The 24,555-nt window shown below is 27.1% G+C and overlaps 1 protein-coding gene across 5 annotated transcripts in view; it reads right to left on the minus strand.

The window, feature by feature from the left end:
- The window catches only part of Arl4 (ADP ribosylation factor-like 4), a 153,296-nt gene extending 129,061 nt beyond the window's left edge, over positions 1-24,235 (minus strand). For 2 of the 5 annotated variants that reach the window (XM_075368569.1, XM_075368568.1), the window contains exon 1: positions 24,045-24,235. In XM_075368569.1, coding sequence (XP_075224684.1) covers positions 24,045-24,049 — 5 coding nt within the window. In that variant the 5' untranslated portion in view covers positions 24,050-24,235. Of the gene's footprint in view, positions 1-9,064; positions 9,951-24,044 lie in introns of those variants that run through there. The other 3 variants (XM_075368572.1, XM_075368573.1, XM_075368571.1) reach the window with 2 other exon arrangements.
- Positions 24,236-24,555: the final 320 nt, after the last annotated feature.

A 24,555-nucleotide genomic window follows, 5' to 3' on the forward strand; every position in this document is an offset into this window, starting at 1 on the left:
TGTACATTTGTTTTAATTAAATTATAATTAATTTCGTGTAACCTATGTAAATTTTCGAATGCAAATGTGTTTAAAATACCTATATGATTTGTTTGATTATATTAGGGAGTGGTCTGCCAACAGCAATTTATTTTTTCTTGACATCCATATCGCTCAGCGTATTAATTACAAACATCTACAAAAATGTAATCCAAATAACAATTTAATTCACACACATGAATAAGCCACGTATAAGTCAGTCAACAGTGTAAATTATATTCAGGAAGATCTGATTGTCAATTATAGAAAAAAATAGGAAATAATTATCGTACAAAAGAAAGTGTTTACGAATTCTAAAACCTATCGACATTGAAAACGGATAAACATTTCATTCAACGAATAAGATAAATCTTTCTTGGCACAATAATTGACTTGAAATCAGAGCACAACCAATTAATTATTTGAAATTAAATAGGCATTCAATTTTTGGTAGTTCATAATTATAACGTCTCAACATTATGAATTTTTATAATAACCGTGAAGTGTTTTATTACGTATTATCACTATAATCTTACAATTACCAAAAACCTAAACAGGATAAAATAAACGGTATTTTCAAGAATACAGTTTAGTAAAACCACTTACAATACGTGATTCAGCTGACTGAATTACTTTTATAATTAAAAGATCGTAATGTAGAACACAGATAAATCCCACTGTAGGAATTTTAACAATAAAAGTTAGTTTACACCAAAGCATATTACGACCCAGTAAACTATTTTAGAAACGTTAAAATAGTGTAGTAAACCATTTTAAAAGAAAAGATTTGTTTTTTTAAGCTAATTTGAAGTGGGCGAATATAAATGCTAACTATTAAAACTTATGTCAAAAGCGTTTGGAATAAATTATAAATTTAACAGTATCTGGCACAATTGTATAATGAAATAACAATCGGAGGATTATTAACATAGAATGTGGAAAAAATAAAATTAGTGTTATAATAATTTAAATACAAAAGTACGGGATTATAATCCTCAGGGTTGGCATTTATCACAACAATATTTTAATATACCGTATCACCAACTGTAAGTGAAAGCTTCCTTTGATTAAGTAATTAATGATTAAAGCACAATTGTATATCATAGCAAGATGCTATCTTGCACTTAAAAAAAATTAATATTTTTTTTTTATAGATATTTTGAACGTTCATTTACTTGAAGGCGAAAAAACCAATTAACTTATATTTCGTTTTATTCTCGCTGGTACCCCGAAACAGTTACCGATAGTTAACAATGAAATGAATTTTTTGTAGCCAGTGATGAAATGCCAGGCCAGCCGGAATTCGATCCAGAATCTCCAGATGATTGTTACGCGGCAGAACGATCACTCTGCCACGGATGTCGGTAAAATTATTTCAATTAATTTATTTACTGAAATAAACAAAACATTTCGAGAAACAAACAACACTTAATTATATATAAATGAAATTACAATAATAATCGAATTATTTTATCCAATAAAACGATAAACTATAAATAAATTGTTTTAAAGTATAATTTTTTCTTTTACAACAAATGTATTAAAAAAAGGACAAATTAGACAAATAGGAAAAAAATTAATACTAAGAAGAAAAAAAAAATATATATATATATATACCAAAATGAAAACATACTATTTAGTGACTTAAATTATAATACAAAATAAAAATGCTTAATTAGATTAACCAGAAAAGATAATGATACCAAAAAAAAAAACATTTGATAAATCAGATCATGGTCATAATAAAACAGTAGTAAAACAATAAATATGTTAAAATTATGCTTTCCAAATAGAAAATAAAAATAAATGAAATATGATAAAAATTGTGATCGTTCATCCGTAAACTAAAAAATACGGAATTTTTAAATCCATAGAAATATATTTTATAGTAACCATTAAAACAATGAAGGACAAATTTATTAAATTAAACGTTTCTTATTGTATTAAAACTAAGGCGCACCTAAAACAAGGTGCGTACAAGGCCTTTTTTTTATAAAATACGAAACTAAACCATTCATAATAATAGAATAAAGCCTGGAACCGTTATATCTACATGTATATATATATAAAATTGTAAATTACTAAACCTCTTTTTAATCTAATTTGTAAATCACCTGTAAATGCAGGTGATTTACAAATTTCTTCTAAAATTCATTCATTCATTTTAGAAGAAAAATGAATGAATGAATTTTTTTTGTGAAAATACAACATTCATAATCTAATGTCTTGTACTGATATTTTTTATCATTACAAGACATTTAAAATCAAACCGTTTTGTTACTATTAAACATCCAACAAGAAGTACTGCTTAATATTTCATCATTCTACACATATAAATTTATTTAAAATTAGATGTTACAAATCACTTAATAATGATTAAAGATTAAATTCGAAATTAAAACTCGACTATAAGCATATGCATAGTGGTTGCACAAGTCGTCACAATTTCACATTTTGTTTTATAAAATGTACTAAAGAAGAGACTAAACCTATTTAAGTTCAGTGAATAGTAAAAAATTAAAAATAATTATGTTTGGCGGCTTTATTTATTTTATTTATCCTTGACTCAGTAAAAATTCGTTTTTTCTATAATATTCCACAGAAATACTGTGACATCACTCTACGACCATTTATTTAGTTTCATATAAATATATAATTAAGTCTAAGTAAATATGATCTTTAATTCAAAAAAAGATTACGAAAATTAAACCACTGTAGAATTGCTCTCAGAATCTCGAAAAATAAATTACTTTGAATTATAAGATTATAACACGATCTTTAATTTATAATTGTATTGTAATTAAATAAATTACTTAGAAGACCAATTAACTAATATTTGGGTTTTTTTAATTCAGTTAATAGTTTTTTTAATTCAAAGAAATGATCGCTATCTGAAATACCGACTGCCAAGTTGAGGGAAGATTGTTTTAAATAAAAAATTATATATAAGATTAGTTAATTTTATAAGGATATATATTTCTTTATATTTTATACTGGCGTAAAGTCGACCAAGTAGTAGTCAACAGGGGTAATTTTATCTTTGATTTTTCTCCAGGGTTTTTTAAAGGTAAATTTAATAATGAAATAAAATTGCATTAATTTTAAGTGATTTAAGAATAAAACAAATCATGATTTTTTTTTTTATAATTATGAAACGAGTAAGCTTTAAATTTATAGATAAATACATAACATGACTAGTAGAATTTTTTTATTTATTGCAATGAATGAATAATAAAATTATTTACGGGTTTAAAAATATTTCTGATCTCCGTGGCGGAGTGAATTCGGCCATTCATGTGGGAGGTCACGACTTCGATTCCCGATCATGCAAAACATTTCTTTCATACACTACAATATTCCACTTCCATATTCATACAAGCTTTCAAAAGCTTCTGCGACAAAATAATTCATAAAGCAAAAAAGGCCTAATAGACATTTACATTTTTTTTTATATTACATTTTACAAATTAAGTTTGTTGAAGTTTTAATAATAACAATACATAACTATGTGTCTGTATTGTTAACTACTTCAGAAGGGGAAAAATTTGAACTATTAAATAATACAACTTTAATAAAATATTTTATTTATTGAAAATAAAAAGGAAGTATTTTAAAAATAAATAAGAGTATAAGCAGGAAGTAATTAACATTAAATATACAGTAGAAATATTTCATGTGATAAGTAACATTGATTTGTCTGGACTATGAGTAACTGCCTTGGTTATAACATCAAAGACACATTGCGGTAATCGACTCATTATACTCTATAATATAATAATCGCGTTCTCCTATCCCTATCTTCAGCATCATTTATATAGGGACACATCAAGGTCAAGAATAATTTATGTCTGATTCATCACAACATCCGTCCTAGTGGTATCATCATCATGAAATAAACAAATAGGCGTCAAGGAAACAGTATTTCGCTATTTTATATTGATGTATACTTATAAAAAGACCTTCATTTTATAAAGAGATGAGGCATTATAACTACATCGGTATAGCAAATAAAAATACTTTATACTAATAAAAATTCTTTAATTTCCTCCTCGGAGAATAATATTTTTAATACATTTCTGAGATATTAATGGCATTTTGATAAAAAAAAAAAACTTATAAAATAATTAAGAATTACGTAATATATATTAAGTAATTTAAAGAAGTTTATTATCTATGACACAAAATCAGCCTTTTTTTCTATGGTAATCACAATAAATGTAAAATATTTTAACTGAAACTTTGGATAATAGATTTTTGACAAAGATAAAATATTACACATTCTAAATGAATTGAGTGTACATTATTACGATTGATATCATGGTTTTTTTTTGCTACAACGAGCAAAGCGAACGACAGCCAACGCAAAATAATAATTTACATAGAATAGATAAACCAGTAAATGAAATATTTTTTTAATAATTAACTAAATTAATTGAATTTGGAGATTTGTATCATTAATTTGTAAGTTTTAATCATACTGAATGGATGATGCTTTTATGAGAAGACACTCATCAGTATTCACCTACTGTTAATTATGATTTAGTGTAGTTACATGGTTGTTAAATAAAATAAGTTCGTCAAGTGTAATCTCTTCAGTCCTCAGGTGGTTTAGTCTGTTGGTTTATATTTATTATATTTTCGTGGTTTAATAATCTTCTTTTATATGTGGTGATGAACATTAAATTTCTTTATTAATATAGTTTTCTCTGGAGCTGGTATATATCTGATGCCCAAACGGGTTAAGGATTGTTATTATAAATAAAAAAAATTCGTTATTCAAACCTAATTTAGATTTTTTGTTGATTCCTCAATAAAATTTCAGATAATTTTAGTTTTGATTAAACTCCATATAAGCACATCATCACCAGACGTATATTAGATTCACTTTAAGACTATCCTGTTGTAAACAAACCACGTAGCGTTGTAATACTGTCTCGAAAGTTATGCGTACAAATAAAACGTGTGTTTTGATGTTTCATGTTTGATTTATTATCCGAGTTATGTTTTGATGTTTTAATTCGGCGCCGACTGAATCGAGTTATTTACGAATTAATTATACGGCAGCTATATTTAAAGTTATATCACTGTTGTAAAAACACGAAAAAGTATTATATAAATAGTGGTGAAGACTAACAAATTACGTCTCTCGGTACATTACTGCACTATATAATCACACACGCTGCAGTCAAATTTCACTACTAAACAACAGCTAGGATAGCTCATGTTTAACTAATTACTTTAATAACTCATACAGTTTTACCAAGTCAGTGATAAGTTATAATATTATTGCTGACGGTTTAATCTTCTTTTGGTTATTTTGTTCTCTAATTTCAACCTTTTTCGGTAAGCGTGTACCACTTTTTTTCTTCCAAATCAGTCGGTATTTGGAGGCATTGCAGAGAAATTATAATCTAACCAAACATAACTTATGCTCGTAATTTAAGTTTGGTTATTACATCTAATTTTAAATGTCAATATATAGTAAGTTATTAGGTAACATATTTTCTTAATAAGTTTAAATTGTTATTCTTCATAAAACCATTGTGGGGGAGAAACAGAAAAGACCCCATTTTAATATACTGTATTTGGTTTATATACACATGTATACTTGTCTCAGCAAAAAATAGTAATTTTCAAATTTTGAATCAAAAATAAGAACAGATATTGCGAAACGAATAGGATCTAAAAAATTTTAATTTGTTAATATGATGGTAATACGTTGTTTTCTTTCATAGCATATAATAAATATATATAAAAAAAATTTAAGCTAACAAAAAAATATTCATATAAAAATTTGTTCATTCAATACTTAGCAACTAACTGAAAGTAACACTAAAAAATAAAAATTATTTGTACATATTTCAAACGTTTTAACATATTAATTGACGATGTAAAGTTGGCGAAACTAATTAAGAAAAAAAAGTAATATTTACTAGCATCTAAAAAAAAATTATTGAAATTAATTTAATCGTAATAATTAAAAAATAATTTAGTAGCTTTTAAATTAGAGTGCGTTATAAATTTCAATATTGTGGTGGTTTGATCAAGATACAGAGACTTCTGTTATCGGGTTGAATTTGTTGTACAATCATATTTACTATACAATAACACACTCTTCTGCAGTTCTGCGCAAGAAGACAGACTTCGTTTCAGACTCCTTCAGTATTTCGCAGTCAGAAACGCAGGGATTTTCGGAGTACAACGCTCTGCATACGTTCAATTAACCACTAAATCCTACACGCATGCACAAAGTTTCAATTCCCTCACCCCTGTGACTTACTGCATAAGCGCATATGAAAAATACACCAGTACACAGTAAACATAACCTCACATTTTTTAGACTTTAAATTGAGCGTAACTCAAGAACGACTAAACCAATCTTAATCAAACGATTAGCTAAACATTTTTCACAAGTATATGGTACTTTTATACTTCTCATACCTCAAAACGTAAAGAAAATTCATTTTCACCTCCCACTCATACCATGCGACAGAAAGTAATACTGTAGTTTTCTTCGTAAAGTCGCTAAAACGGATATTGTAAAAAATAAATGTTTAATTTAAAACTAAGCACTTCTTAAAATCTATTATTTTTTATGTATATAATCTATATACGTAATTTATAGTGTACACTTGTAGTACTATTATAGAAAACAAATTTGTTCCCCCAAAAAATAAAATGTAATACGGCGCAAAGTAAGCTACCGTAACAATAACTTTGTCATTTTGAAAGCTCTGGATTGTTATAACGTTTGTTTATTTATACAAGTTTCAACTGTATGAACAGAAAAAAGCTTTTTCCAGTATTAAAATATTCAACGTTTAGAAAAAGCATATTCCTATTTCTTGTATTCAAGTAAATAAACTATGAAAGAAATTTAACAACGGGAAAGCAAGGGAAGTAGTTCAACAAACAAAATCATCTCAATTCAGTCAGATGTAAAAAAAAAGCACGAGAATTCTTCATTTATTTATTTAGAATCTAATTTTTTCAAGAACACTAGTTTAATTATTACTTTTAAAAAATATATATAATTTTTGTTAAAACTCTGTTGCAGTTATTCGATTTTTTTTTTAACCTCCGAGTCCACAGTTAAGCATTACTTCAGAGGATGAGATGAATGATTTGTAGCGTGTGTGAAAATGCCATGCCTGACCGGGATTTGAACCCGGGACCTCTGGGTGAAAGGCCGAGACGCTACCAAACTGGGTTGTAAAAAATATTAAAACCTTTGTTTGAAGGCATTTTGAAATATGATTAAAAATAAAGTTATTCGATTTACTAGTGATTTTTTTTACTTCCTGTACGAAGTAAAGGACGTGATCACGAAAAATTTCGGTTTTCAGATTTTAACGGAAATATCCATTTTTACTAGTTTCGGCGTGACTTCTGTACGTACTACGTATCTCGCATAACTCAAAAAAGATTAGCCGTAGAATGTTGAAATTTTTGTTTTAGGACTGTTTTAACATCTAGTTGTGCATCTCCCCTTTTGATCGCAATTGACTGGACCAATAGTATCCAAAAAAAGCCCAAAATCCAAACAAGTTTGAATTTTTTACTTTTTCTGAACTGCAGTAATAAACCCTCATTGAGAGCTTTTCAATGAGATATCATAAGTAGTACTTATTTTCATTGGTTCCAGAGCTATAGCCAAATAAAGTTTTAATTAATGAAATATTTGGATCTTACAAGGAGAAGGCACACGGTTCAAATCCGATTTCATCTCCTTTTTTTTAAATCTATATATATTGTTTATTAATAATTATTAATCTCCGATTGTAAAAACACTTTTACGGTAAATAATAATTCAATAATAACACAAAAAAAAAGAAGGAAATATATGTTATTAATGAAATAAAAGTTTATGTACTTTCCGATTGGGCTATAATTCAACAAATTCCAAGTATTACGTGCTCATGCACAACCAAGGCACATGGGATTTTTCTTAAAGTGAAATATTAATTAATAAAGAAAAAATACACAAAAATAAACAACAATTAAAGGTTATTTATTAAAAATAATCCTCAAATATATTAAATAAACAACAATTAAAGGTTATTTATTAAAAATAATCCTCAAATATATTAAATAAACAACAATATTGTGTTTTTATAATAAAACGTATAAATTTTCAAGGGTAAATTTCATAGCGATATATTTACAATTAGGAAATACTGATAGGACATACACATAACATTAAAATAAAATTATTTGTAGTCTGGTAAAAATACCTTATGCCTGACAAGCAGTGTCTATTTAAATAACCGGTAAAACATGAAAACTACAAAATACGTAATTCTGAAATAAATTTTACGTTAATAATAATAATAATTTTGAAATAAATAAATACGTTGAACTGAAATAAATTTTCCTTCATTTCATTACATCGCACAGATCGCCAAAACAAATCTTATCAAATAAATATACATCAAAAATAAGTTGTTAAGATTTATTTGAAGAAATCTGCGTGATCAACAGCATGTATGCCAATAAACAATTATTAGAAAAAACTAGCGTTTCCTACCATTATTTACTTTAATCTTTACTTATTATAGTAAAGATATTATATAAGATATTTATTAATAAATAATAACAATAAATTCTAACATACAAATAAAATGACAGTTTCTAATTCTCTGGATCTATTAAACTGTGCTTCAAGCCAAATAAAAAGGTATTCCTAATAAAATTATTATCGAGATTAATGTTCTCAATGAGATTATTGTTCAAATTTTACAGTTAAATCATCTTTCCCTGAATAATCATAGATATAGATTAATATATTTCTAAAAAAACTCCAATAACATGTATTTACTAAACAAATATTCGTAATACAAATAACTGTATCGTTTGCAATTGGCTGAAAAGTTTTCAGAAATGTTAAAATCGTATAATTAAAAACATTAAAAAAATAATCAAATAAAATTAATTAATGAAGGAAAACCAAATATTCAAAAAAAATTAAACTGTAGCAGATTCAAAATATTGAAAAACTTAAAACATGTTTCAAAGCAAAAAAAAAAATAAAAAACTATCGACTAACCTGTAAATGTAACGAAAATATCCAATTAATAGCTGTTGCAATCAGCTAGTTAACTATAACAGTTGAAAAAGGGGTGCAGCTCCAGTCATAACACATATTAGCACACATTTTTTTAACATTTATATACATTAATCAACAGCATTAAATGAAGTAATAAAACCATTCACTCCGTGAAGTGACCTAATTATTACATTCAATATCTTGAAAGATGACAAAAAATATAACTGTTGTTACCCAAAAGAAGTTAAATGTGCAGCACGAAGTATTAACACGCACAATATAATTTTTTTTTATAAATTCACAAATTTTATTCTACAATATTCAGGCACTTCTCACAATAAAATAAATCATGGCAAATTAGAATTTGTCCTGCTAATTTTATCAATCCTTTTTTTAAAATTATTTTTCTTCTAAAAATTAAATATCAAACACTAGGTAGATGAATTTATCCAAATCAAGTCATCTGTTTAAAAAAAATTAAACGTAAACAAAAATAAATTTTCTCCTAAATTAACTTTTAATTAGAGTATTATTAATATTTTTAAATAATTACACGAAATTATATATTTATTTTTTTAATAAATTTTGAGTCCTGAAATCCAGAATAAAATATTGATACATAACGGTGTCATATAATAAAAATATATGAATTTAACGAAGAAAACTGAGCACAAATACACAATTTCAGTTGAAATTTAAATAATATATGCTTTAAAATAAAGCAGATTTAATAAATCCAGAAATATGAACACAGTAAAACGTAGCCCAGCTGTTATTTTTTCACTTTTCTGCAGGACGTATTCACGCATGAAGCTAGGTACCAAACTGCGACATAATCACACAACGGTTTCCCAACATCGACTAAGCAAGGTTTGGCTTCGTTGGTATGATTGAACCTTAGCAAGCTGTGTAGTTTCTCCTTGTTATCGTTAAGCAGCGCTGCATTACCATCACTTCTAATTCGAATTTATAACACTGGAAGCGCCACCTACTAAGTCTAGAATAATTATCTATTTAAAATTTTTGTTTACTAGCGGATATAATTTTATTTTCATGATACTGCTACCAAATAGTATATTTAAATTGATAAAATTTTTATTCAGCTGAGTGATCCGACTCAAGCAAAGCTTTACTGATAGAAAGAAAGCACGTATCCTTCTTAAGATTTAACAATTTTCCGACTTGCATGAAAGAATATTTCACTTATTTCTATGTAATCTGTTTCACAATTAATTTATTAATTTCCTTTTATAAATCAACTTTTATTAATTATTCTTTTGAATAGTTATATAGTACCTACAACTACTTAAAGTCAGTTACAAGTTTTAAATCTGACAATAATTAAAAAGCTCGTTAATTAAAAATTAGAATTTGTTAAAAAAATTAAAATCTATTTTTAAAAAACGAAAAAAAAGTAGATGTCTGGCCAGTGCAGATCTATTACACGATATTGCAATGTAGAAGTAAATTTCGGACCATTGCAATTACATCCGTAGGATTTACAACGATATGATTGAGTCCCTCGAATATTACGCATTACAAGGTGAACGTTTTGAACATTATTTTACTCCATTTCGGCGTAAGCGACCACAAACAGAAACGTTTTTCCGAGCTTTATGTAACTCTACAGTTGAGAGGGCGTAAAACAGATACTCGTTGGTTTGTAATCTACTTTAGTTACTTCATTACCACATATTATCAAATAAACTGCCACATTCATTCTCATAATCTTCATCATTTGCAACAACTTGGACTTGCGTTTCAAAGATTGCTCTTTAATATTGGATAATTACTAATATAGAATAATTAAAGAGAGTGCGGGTGAGAATTTTGAAAGTAGTTTACTTTTATTTTAATTTATAGATTTATTTAAACATATATGTACATATTTACATATCCTACGACACTCCCGGTAACGTAAGGATTCTAACCCGGGGTAACATCTAAATCGGTTCATCCGTTGAGCTTCTAAGGTGGAATAAACATATTAACACCCTCCTCCTGTTTAGCCTCCGGTAACTACCGTTAAGATAATTCTTCAGAGGATGAATGAGGATGATATGTATGAGTGTAAATGAAGTGTAGTCTTGTACATTCTCAGTTCGACCGTTCCTGAGATGTGTGGTTAATTGAAACCCAACCACCAAAGAATACCGGTATCCACGATCTAGTATTCAAATCCGTGTAAAAATATCTGGCTTTTTTTTACACCCTAAATACATATTTTTACACTCCTTTTTGGGCAGTCGTGTAAAAATTAGTGATGACAAGAAACGAATTTTTTAGTGTATTATAAATATCTAGTCTAACCGGGATTCGAACTCATAACCTTCAGTATAAAGGGAAACTCTGGCTTAATCAGATGAGCCGTTTCTCTAATTCACGTATTTAACTGTAGAGTATTTCTGAAGGTATATCATATTACAAAATCTCATTAAAAATTATTCATAAATGCTTCAAATAATTTATTTTTCAAATTCCGAGCCGATTGTTTCCTTTTCTCACATTTATTGTATCTTGATCATTTTGCTTTACTTCGACGTAAATAAAAGTAGAAGAAATTTTAATTTAGTCCTAAGACTCGCCTTTTTATACAGAGTTGAATTTTATGACAAATATCTCGTTATTATTTTTTATGTGTTTCCTCACCGTATTGTGAAATAGTGACATAAATATCATTATAATCCAACAATTAATTCACACTCCAAGATGCTATTGTCTTACAACGCCCCCTAAGGTACGCCTGTTTTGTGATTTAATTATATGCTTTTTACAAATTAATAAGAAAACAGAATAAGAATCACAGGAAAATTAATATTTGGTTGACCAAATAGAATTTATTAACATCATAGAAAAAAAAGAAAGTTATGAAGCTACGCAAATCCATTTGTCATCAACTTACCTGTATTGCCTAAAAATTTATCATTTACTCAGTTCTTAGTAAATCGCAGATCATTCTACTTAACGAAATGAAGTTATTTATTTACTACTACTCAGCAACGTTTTGATCTTTTTATTTTCATAATAAATTATAAGTAACTGGATAATAAATTACATTGTGTAACAATTACAACAGTAATACAAACAAAATATTTGGAAAATTCCCAAACAATTACAAAATAATTAAATTACATAAATTTTTCCAATAATTTAAATTTCCATTATATTTTTTAGAGGATATAAAATACACAAGCTTTAAATTACAAAACGAACAAATAAACTAAATATTATTTGAATACTGAGATTTTGTTGTAATTTATATAGCAAAACGAAAATTTATAAAAATAGAAATCATATTTAAATATCTTTTCCGTTTAAAAAAATAGTCTCAACTAATATTTTCTCGGAGTATACGTCTTTTAATTCGGCTATGGCTAGTAAAATATTTAATAAATTATCCGTATTTAGATTACTTTGGTTGGAATATTTAATTTATCTCATTAAGCGTCGGATTTATTACTATAAATTCAAAGTGCTTTCTTTGATCATTAAATTATTGGAGATATAAAGAACATTGTTTTGAAGTACCCCTATAAGAATATTTATTTAAATATATAAGATTCAGGTACGTCCTTTAAAGAAAAAACTGACTTTTTTTCTATTTCTTAAGTAATCCATCTCTTATTGTAACTTTCTTATGTAAATTATATATTTTTTAATCTAGCCGCCTACAATTAATCTCAAGCGAGTTTTGTACTCAATTATTTCATCATTGATAATATTATGTACAAAAATTATAGTTGTTATAATTATCGGTCCCTGTACGCTCGTTTTCAATTCTCTACAACATTAGATTTCAAGTGTATAAATTAATCAGTGAATTGTTTGGCTGATTCACAACTTAAAAAAAGTACTGCTTCAGATTTTCATTCTGTCAAACAATCTGAGCTCCCAAATTTATGTTCCATAACAAAGAATATATTTTGAGCGATAGAATTATTCATTTGGTTTTTCTGGGTGCATTGCTTTATTTACATTCAATCAGTTTCCTGAAAAATGAAACTGTACAGTTTGTAATAACGACGTGAAAGGGAGGCATCCAGTAAAAAAATCCAATAAAAAATAAAACGAGTCAAAAATATAATTACTAAACGTAAAAAATTACAAACAATTTGGAAATTAACTGTTAAGAATAAAGAAAAAGTTAAACGGTGACGTAACATAACATAGGTATTAAGAACAATAAAATTAAACGGTTGAGAACAATAAAATTAACAATAAATTAAACAGAACAAGCAATTCACGATTAAAAAAATTGTCACAAGTCATACATAAGAAAAAAAATCATTTAACGATACAGAATGATATTCAACGCACAACAGCCTCTAGATCCAATACATGTAGACTCTTTAGTCGTCTCACATCTTCACTGTTATCCAGAAATTTAACAGCCAGATGGTTTTCATGCGCGTTAATCTTAAGTACATACTTTGTACTGTTTTCTTTTTTTTTATTACCCTTATTAAACACCCCAAAAGCAACCGGCATCCGTCTGCATTACTTCCATTGCTCCCGTGTGTCGTGGCAGCAGATTGCCCACCCTGACTCAGCTCCTCTAGAGCTGCCCATCGGGGTCTCCCGTGGGTCATCAGAACATTCCGACTCCCTCTTATGGGTGGCCGAAATGTCCCTCAACAGGAGACATACTTTGTACTTAGTCGGTGTATTTCTTCATTATTAGATAGCATCATTAGGTAATCGTGGATCTCCTTGTTCTTTGCAAACCATGGCGCTTCCGAAATGTTCCTCAGCACTTTAATTATTTTAAAATATCCATTTTCTCGTTAAATGGATTTTTTTTTATTCAAATAATGTTTTTTTTTGGACATATTTAACGTAGATTTTCCTGCAAAGGTTTTCATTAAACGTGATTCTATATGGAAAACCAACTAATGAAATTGATCTCGAGGGATTTAAAATCATATACCTAAAGGAAATGGCTTCTTCATATAAAGCCTTTATGGTTGGTTTTTTACCGTTTCTAAAAATAAAAAAATTTTTATTTGTTAAGTTGACTTCTAAGTTTTTTTTAAATTTTGTAAGTCGAAATGACAGCAGGATAAAGGTAGAATATGTAATTTTTCAGCATTTATATCCACGCCACAATCTATACAGACGATAAATTTATTACAAAAAAAAAAATTGTTTGTTTAATCCACGAATTAAAATATGAAAAAAATCTGTATATCTTCTTTAATCTAGTAAGAAAAGTTAGATTTGGATTGTTAAAAAGAAAGTAAGTGTCAAAAAACTTGGTGATCACTATTTCGCGATGTTTATTATTTAAAATGATGATTTCCTGTTGATTTGTATTCACTTTAATATATTCATAAACTGGTGTGTTGTTAATACAATAACGAAGAAAGAATTTTACTTGGTTTTTTTCTGTTCTGTTCTTTTTTTAGATTATATGATAATAATTTTAATATTTCTGATCACAGGTTATTGTTAAGATTATTCAGTGTAAAGGATATACAAGTAGTTCACATTTGGATTAAAAATTAATATATTTAAATCCGGACCGTGGAAAATCTTTACAGTAACCGGTATCTCGCAGTAATCGTTCTCGGTTACAACTGATTTTCTTGTTTTGCGTATGTAAATGAAGTCATTCACCTTAGCAAGAATACGAGAGAGACTAAGACAAGTTGGAAGATTAATTTTATATTTATAAAAAAAAATTATTATAGTTTTTTTAATCAATTAAACATTAAGTAGTTTTAAATGACAGATACCATTACCTATTAAAAATCACAAAAATATAAATTTTTAATTGAAATTAGGCATAATATTCAGAGTAATAGTTTGAATAATATTATATAGGACAGGTGTGTATATAATTATTATTATTACAGCTTATTAATCTATTTATGTATGTTAATATTTATGTATAAACGTATATAAAACAGTTATTTTAAACTAGTTTTTACGTATATATCGTAAACTGGTTTATTCATAGTAATTTGCTCTTTGCTTTTTCTGACAAAACAATAAATTTTATTTAATCTATTCTTTGAAACTTGATACATAAATGATAGTATTATTACACTTAATCTTTCCATGTTTTTTTGCATTTATATTACCTGTTTTAAAAACAAATTTATTGATCTTTTATAATTAGCTTAAACAAAAATGCTTTTTTTTTAAATTGCAATTGTTTTTATACGAGTATTTATTCGAGAATTTGGGTCTTCCTGTGACCGGCACATCCAGTTTTTAAGAATAGGAACCCGGGAAGAAAGTTAAAATTAAAAAAAAAATTATAAGTATTATATATTAGATATTTAACTGAAATAATAGTTTTATTGAAATACACATATGATTTAATTTAAATATTATTTCAATCTAATTAAGAAAAAAAAATGATTCAACATAAAATATAAATATCTATAAATTATTAACAATTAAGTAATAATTTTCGCTTACCTGGTAATCTATTAAATGACAAAAGCATGTTTATCTGTTCTACCGTACTGACTACGACAGTTATCACATTAATCTTCTGCATTATAGGCAAAATTTAATCTGAAATCCCATAAAGCATAATAGAAGAGGAGTAAGATATATAATGAATAAAACCCGCGTATGCGCAAAAATGCTTTAAAAAAAAAAACAGATCTGCCTAAATAAATTTTTTTTCTAATGAAATTTATTAAATCGATTTGATTCTGCAAAATGGGATCATCTCAGGTATGTATGTAGAATTAAAGTACAATGTACTAAAACTGCTTTATTGTCCTATAGAACTACAATTTTCAAAAAAAAAAATCAATGAAAAAACAAAATTATTTAAAAATTTAAAAAGGTTAAAAATTTAATTTTAAACTTTATATTTTCGTGTTGATTCGAGTCAAAGACTATGTTTTTACTGTTAGATTAACTGAAATACATACAAAATATATAAAAATGTTATCCACTTTCAATGATTAAAAAAAAAACTAAATAAAGTTCATGTGGGCATGTAATTGATACCGTAAAATTTCATGAATATGAGATTTAGCCCAAGATGCATCGAATAAGTACTTCAAGGTGTTTCGTGAAAACTTATTACGAAGATTCTCTCGAGAGAAAACTTTGGAAGATGTTTATTTGAGGCTATTAGTCCACTCGATTCATTAATTCAAGTTTAAGAACGTCTTTCAAAAAAAAATCTTCGCTGTCTATTACCTGAAGCTGAAGCCATGCTTATTTCCTTGTATTTGGACATTGAATTTGCACTGAAAAAATGTGATCTTCAAGGTTATTCACCACCTACTTCGACTGCAGATGATTGCGATATTCTGTACATGAACATATGAATTTTATATAAAAAAAAAAAAAATTATATATATATATATATATATATATATATATATATATATATGTGTGTGTGTGTGTGTGTGTGTGTGTGTGTGTGTGTGTGTGTGTGTGTGTGTGTGTGTGTGTGTGTGTGTGTGTGTGTGTGTGTGTGTGTGTGTGTGTGTGTGTGTGTGTGAGCGTGCGCGTGCGCGCGAGTTAATATTTTTATAATATACCTCAAAACCGTCACTTTTAAATGTTATTGAAAAAATTATAATTATTGAAAAAATAATAGAAGATAAATTACTTTTCAAACGTATTGCCGCACGATTAAACTTTTGCAGACCTAAGAAAAGACGTATAATTAGAATTATGAAATTTATAGAATATAAATAGTTCTTAACTTAAAAATTTCCATTTTATGCTAATGAAAAACATCTTTTGCGATATAAATGATATCTGTAAACCTATTAAGTATATATGACTGTAATTGTTGATGCGACTGTAAATAAAAGCATTAAAAAAAAAAAGACTATATGCTTTGTAATTTAAGGAAATTGAATAAATACCCATTTTTAAATGAATTTTTTCATTCAATAATATTATCATAAAAAATAAACCGATAAGTTTTTCAAAAATTTTCACAATATGATTGATTTTCTCAGACCTAATAACGATATCATTTAATAAAAAATAGCTTAAATAAATACCGATTTGACATGAAAATTTCCATTTCAGTGAATTATAATAAAAAATAATCGATTTTTGCAAAATGTTGCGATATACAGATGGCTTTAGCAAACTAGATATAATTTATTACAAATATTTTAACTGTATCTATGTACATAAATATCTGTCTTCGTTTAAAAAGAATTTTTTTCCGCAAATAATGCTGAAAGTTGCAAATTTTTGCAAAATATTAACATATTATTAATGTATGTATATGTACACCAGATTTTACATCAATTGAATAACATTTTCATGCTATGAACACCATTTAGTGATCCTGAACCACACAGTTCAGGATCACTAGTTCACGCGAATTAATACACAATTTTTATATTAATTTTTAATTTATTGACATACAATTTGTACAATTACATTTTTTTAAAATCTAAAACTTGTTTTATTCATTTTACCTAACCTTTGCAAAAAAAATGACGGGCTATTTCCCAAAGTATACTTGTTAGAATTTAACATAGGACATAAGACATAGGGAGATTTTTAATAGGCAGTTACTTTTATACGGATTTGAATACTAGATCATGGATACCGGTGTTCTTTAGTGGTTCGAATTTAATTAACGACACATCTCAGGAATGGTCTATTTGAGACTGTACAAGACTACACTTCATTTACATTCATACATATCGTCCTCATTCATTCTCTGGAACCACCTTAGGTGGTTCCGGAGGCTAAAAAGAAAAAAGAGACACATAGGACACAGCTACCTCCCCGGCTTCACGAAATATAGTCAATAGTGATGAAATATTATATTTATTTGAATTACAGTAAAATAATAGAGAAAATTAGTCTTACATTTTATTCTGTGTTTCTGAATTTTGACTGATTCATCAGATAATATCCCACAATAAATTAACACTCGCCCTCTATACTTTTGAATACCCCTGTACGTGTTATTTTTGAGTTACTTGACTTTATGAATGCTGTTGTACATAAATAGTAGTAATAATAATAATAATTGATTTATTTATACATTTAAAACAGGCTTACTCCCACTTACAGTTACCGACGGACGATAAATAAATGTTTTAGCGTGCGAAAATCCTATGTCTGAGCGGGATTCGAATCTGGGACCTCCGGATGAAGATGCTACCATTCCGCCAGGGAAATCAGCAGCAATAATAATATTAATAACAATAATTAATGATCATTTGGTGAACCTAGACGCATTCGTTGTGATAAAGAAATTTCTTATAACATAAAAAAAAGTTATACTGAATACGGTGAAGCATAATTTTGCTACAAAATTTAATTTAATTTTTTTTTTTTAGTTTTTATTTCATTATCCGAAGTAATGTGAATTGTTTAAAGGCATAAAAAACGGTAGTTTTATTGGTGTTATAAAGTTAAGTATTACAGAAACCTGAATACATTCTTCCAAGTACGAAATTCACCATTTATTTATTAAAATAAAAATTATTGATATATGGTTTAATTTTTAGTTACATGACGTCAGATTATAATAATTTATAATATATAATACCTTGTATGAAAAAATACTTAAAAATTTAGAAAATTTATTAAAATTAAATTTATTGCAATTTTTTTTTAATAAATAGTAGTTACAGTTTTAAAAGTAATTTATTTCCCTTTTAATTTTCATATGCCTAATCTGTAATATAAAATTAAAAATAGGTGACTAGTACAAATAACTAATCCATAATTTGTAACCAACTTCCAGAAGCTGACGAATTAGGAAATTATTATTTTTTACATTATTAAAAGTTTTTGAAAACGATCATTTTATTTAAAAACGTTTTTGCTTTTATTTTGGTTATGTAAACGATGAGTAGATTTAAAAATTACATCCGAATGAAAAAAACCCGTTTGCGTGAAATACCACATGTGAGAAACCTGCGTTTTGATAAAAATAAGAAAATTAATGCGGAGAAATTATGTAGATGTTAACCTCATTTTAAGCTAAGCGTATCTAGAATGCGATAATTTTCATTGTATTTTAACTTATTTTGGTAATTTTTTTTTTTTAATTTATCGTAAAAACACGTTGAATATTAGAAAGACATCGAATTGAATTTCATTTTCCTACGACAATACAGTAATAATTAATGATTACAAATCATTCTCCATAAAAATAAAAAAAAATAAAAAAAATGGTGCGTGGGTTTGTTTGTTGTATGTGCTAACATTTTTATTTTAGCTGCTATTGGCGCGGAGCGGACCAATGGTGGTGGTGCGCCCGGTGCACCACCTTCTTGATACTAACAACTTATCTAAAATTATATTTGTGTTTTGGGTATAAAAAGGAAAACATTGGGGTTAGAGCTGCAATAAAAAATCACAGCTCAAGAATCAGCTAAAAATATTCAAGATTTTGAAGCTTTTCGTTGTAAAAGTTCTTATTGTTATTAATACGCTAAATTCATGAATGTTATTTAGTTATAATTGGCAAAAACAATTAAAATAATCATGCGTAATAAAACATAAACCACGTAACATTTTCACAGCGGCCATAAGCTCGCCTTATTCTTTGTAGATAAATAATTAAGATTTCCAGATTGTCTATGTGATCAATAATTTTTTATTAAAAAAACTACCTCTGGTGTTAAAGATGAAAAACCTAATTAATAACCGCCAGAATAACTTTCCTCCTTATAAAATAAAATAAAAAAAATTATGTATCGAGTTTGGTCCATATGTACGAGTAAGCATAGTACATACATAATGAAAAATTATACGATTTAAATTACGAACTACTTCCTCAGTTGTTATGAACTAAAACGAAACTACCGTAAATATAAAACCTGAAGGAGTTACAGATCACGTAATTAAATTATTACCTAAAAACCTACACATGCGGTTAAATTTCTTCCAATTTTATTATTTTCTTATTAATATAGGGATGATAGCATTTGTATTACTTCTTTGTGCCTTGGAGACAGAATAAAAATGTTCGTTTTTCAAACGATGAAATATCTAAATAAATATAGCACGTCGTAATAGAATCCTGAACTTTGCTACGTACTTGAAAAATTACGGTGATATCTCTTTCAAAAGGAAAACTTTTTTATATAGTAAAATGGATTTTCTTCATGATATAAAATCGACTTATTTGAAAAACGAATTGCAAAATAAAATTAGGTATAATATTTTTTTATCATAGTAGAGTATGAAAGTAAATTTATAACAAAAAAAAAATGTTATATATATAAAATATTTAAAAAATTATATGAAAAGAATAAGCCTCAAAATGATCATTACATTTTTTTGTTGAATTTATAAGTAGTTCTAAATCTATACATAATTTTTATTTGCATGGAGAATACAACTCTTTTTGCTATTCAATTAAATTGAAAAAAATTGGCGCACGTGTCGTTCTAGCACATTTAAAAACCACGACCTCAAACCAACTGAATCTTTAACTCAGATGTATGAATGAACGATATTATGCAATAAAAAGATGGAAGAAAAACATAAAAAAATAAATATTTTCCTCGTTATTATAATATTTTTATTTATTTATATTTTTTTTTAAGTAATGCTGTTTTAATTAATTCTTTTTAAAAACCATTTTCAATGAATAAAACATAAATTTAAGTTAATGAAAAAAAAGAAGAAATTACGTTGTCTAAAATGCGATTCATTTTTTGAGTTCTATACATGGAACCATATTGCTTTTGTTATCAACGGACCATGAACCGGATATAAGGTAACTAACGAGGAAGATTGTAAGCACGCTCTGTTTGAGTTTTTATTTATTATTATTATAATACATATATTTTTTTTTTCTAGTACCTAAAAATATTTTTTTGCGCAGTTATTCAGTTTTGTTTGTGCAGAAATTAACAATAGTGTGCAGCCTGTGAGAACGATTTGTATTCTATAAATAAACTTCTGTTTAATATTATATAAAATAAACTTAATGTTACTTAGTTTTTTGCTTTCCTGTTACATCGATAATATCACTAAACGAAAAAATAAATAATTTATTAGTGGTTTTGTTAACTACAATGTGTTATTAAAAATTAACTGAACTGTTAATGGTAATTCCATCTGGAATTTCATTTTTTATAAATCTCTTGATAACTCTGCTTCTATATATATTTATTCAACCTTGTAATTATCTTGCAATTTACTGTTTGACTTAACGGATCAAAGATTTGCACCACTGAAAAAAAAACAAATTTGAAGGTCTCAGCGGATGTTTATTTTGTTAAAAATCTATTAATTGGTTTTCCTAATTACACCAAATTTCCATTGAAAAAATAATTTAAATATAATCCACAAAAAAAATTGTTATTTTAACGGGTTTAGTATCTTTGTTATTCCTAGAAAGGTTCCTGAGCTACGATTTTTTTCCATTCTTTGTTTAACAAATCCATTTACAACGAGCTTGATGTATCCCCTATCAAATTACAGTTTCCTTTGTTTTTGTTTATTTATTTGAAAATTTACTTCTCTTTATTACAAATTAATTATCTGGTTAAAAAATATAATTATCATTTAATTAATTATTTACATTACTAAATTAATTATTCTTATATCAAAATAATTATCTGGCTTTCCAAACCTTCCAAATTTAATAGGGATGGGGATTATTTTCTTCATACGGGATGTTAAACGAAAAGTCAATTTTCCTTACATGAAGATATAAATTCCGTAATATTTTGTAACAGTTGAAAATCTTGGTTTTGTATTTAATAGTAATCAACCTATATAACGATTATTCAATTGCTGTTCAATTAATTTAAAATTCTTATTAAAAATAATGGTGTTTAATTAAATAAAACAAAAACGAATTTAATGATTCAATACTGCTAAAAACATTAAGGATGTTAATAGGAATACTGTTGCCACGCAAGAACAACTCAATACGAGGTTTCCTAATTCTTCACTGGTAGAACCCCAAACAACAACTATAAAAGATTCCCATAGAATGAAAATACCCAGAACAAGGTTTTGAAAGATTTTAAAAGATTGAAGCTCTAAAATTTTAAAGAATTGAAAAATAATATTTTCTATCAGATTCGATTATGTATTTCATTAAGATGATTTTCATAGAAGTGTGGAATTTTGTGGAAATGTTAGTCATATGTACGTTCTAATGAAGTATCCTTCGAAATGAAAGTTAGCAAACGGCCATAATAGTATTTATTTGTTTGATGAAAGTTCTGGCGTAATTATTAATCTTTCACTATTAATGAGTCTGGAATTTACATGAAAAGCAGCATTGGGATCTTAGTTTAATATGGAGAAGTTAACAGGTGATTCGTATCTTGACTATTAAAAGACTTTGTTTGATATCGGCCCTCCCATTATTGAGCAACAATACGCCCAAGATTTTTAGTATGCTGTTTAAGTTAGACTACCTCAGTCAAACTTTTCCTGAATGGATAGGATAACGAAAAAACGGAGTAGCCACTACATCTATGTGATCTGACACTTTTCTAAAGAAAACCTTCAATGACGTGGTATTTTCTTCAAATTGAGCTGAACCGTCTTAAAGTAAAGCTTGAAATCTCAACAGATTTTATTAATCTGGAAAAGTTTTACTGCGGATAAAACTTCAGAGGTTAAATTATGACGGAAATGTAGAACGCCAGACGAAAACACTTTGGAAATTCCTCCGGTACGTATTAAACAATTAATGTTAAAAAAAAACCGTTTTTTATTCATTTTTTTCTTGTCTGTTGAGAAACTTACTTAAAGCCCACCCGTTCATTATCGTCTTGTTACACCGAAATTAACATAAGAAATCATTAGTAAATCAATTTGGGTGCTTATTTACAACGTGTGTTATCTGTATTCTTAATTCTATACGTTAATAACAATCAATACATACAACTGCGAAGTCCTGTCGTATTACTCAACCTAACATAAAAACAAATCTTTGAAAAATGTTATTTATTATAGCCAAAAGTTATTTTTGATTAGTATTCTCATCGACACGAAATTAATTTTAATATTACTGAGTATAATAACTCTGATATCAGCTAATAAAGATATTTTATGACTTTTGACTACTTTGAAGGAGTTTAATTATTACAGCTATACCTTCGCTGATACACATGTAATTTGATCAATTTCCATAATGTAGCCCTCCCTCCTATAATTGCTGCTAAAAATAGCACTATATGCTTGCCTAATTTAATCAAATCTAAACATTTGTTATATTTGCAGTTTAATTCATCAAATATACGCAGATTTTCCTTATTTACTGTTGTCTTCATTTCTCAAGAATTTGGGCTTGCAATAATTTTCAAATAAATGTGCGCCACATGTAACGTACAATTTCTTTTAAAAAAATTTCAAGTATAAAGGGAATTCCTCAACAGGAAAACATCGAATTTAACAAATAAAATGTTCAAATATTTCATTTATTACTCAGTATTATTGAAGCAACTATTGAATTCAAAGAAAAAAAAGAAGTTATTGTTTGCTTTCATAATGAAGTAACCAGCTTAGAATGAATAAGGAACAGAAAATACAATCACGTATTTGGGGAAAAAAAAGGTCTTATATTCTAAACATATTATTATTCTCTTATAAACAAACATATGAATTATCATAAAAATAACTGAAAAAAATGGTCATATAATTTTTAATAACGAAGCAAACAATAAAAATAACAATAAAAAAAACAATATCCTTTACAATTTAAATGTTTTTTTTTTTAATAATGTAACGTATACGTTTTTCATGATTATTTTTTGTAAATAAAAACGAATAATGGAACTATAAATATTTTCATGTTAATAAAAATTTAAAGGAATCAGTAAAAATACAGCGTAAAAAACAAAAAACTACATTATCCTACTTTGTTAGTTTCCAAAATGATTTGATGCTTAGACGACCAGACATAATCCTCAAATCATTCCCGAATAACAAGCCTCCTTCCAAGCATCCCATACCAGGGTTACTAGCGAAACTAAAGACTGAAACGGTTTTCTGTTACCTTCTTAACTAAGTCAAATATATTTTAACACATCAGAACACTAACCTCATCAAAGTTTATTTAACATCCATTTCTTCATATGGCATACGTTAATTCTTATTCATCTGTAAGAATTGGCTATGTAGTTATTATTCTCAAAGAAAGCAAATCTGATCGTCGGCTTTTGAATTTCAGATGTTTTACATGTAACACAACCGTCAACATACTTTAGCGCTTTGCTGTAGTTAATAGTTGAAATCAAGTCTTTACTCGAATGTCTTATTAACAAGTTTTTTTTAGGAATAGAGCAATAGTTACACATACTGATTTCATGGGGGAAAATAAAAATTATCTACGATAATTTTATCAAACACTTGAGAGTACTTGAGATAGCATTTCATTTACTATGGCGAATAATTCATTTGTATAAAGAAAATTTTGCATTTAAATATACTTTGTTTTCTTTTCTTATTTTTATGAGAATTTTTTTACATTATAGCTATCTACTGTACTGTAAATTGAAGTAAATAGGCTTTTACTTAATGAATTTTAAAAATGAATTACCGCAGGATGTTTG

The sequence above is a fragment of the Lycorma delicatula genome, chromosome 6 (genome assembly GCF_047948215.1).
Source record: "Lycorma delicatula isolate Av1 chromosome 6, ASM4794821v1, whole genome shotgun sequence".
In the NCBI taxonomy this organism is placed as follows: Eukaryota; Metazoa; Arthropoda; class Insecta; order Hemiptera; family Fulgoridae; genus Lycorma; species Lycorma delicatula.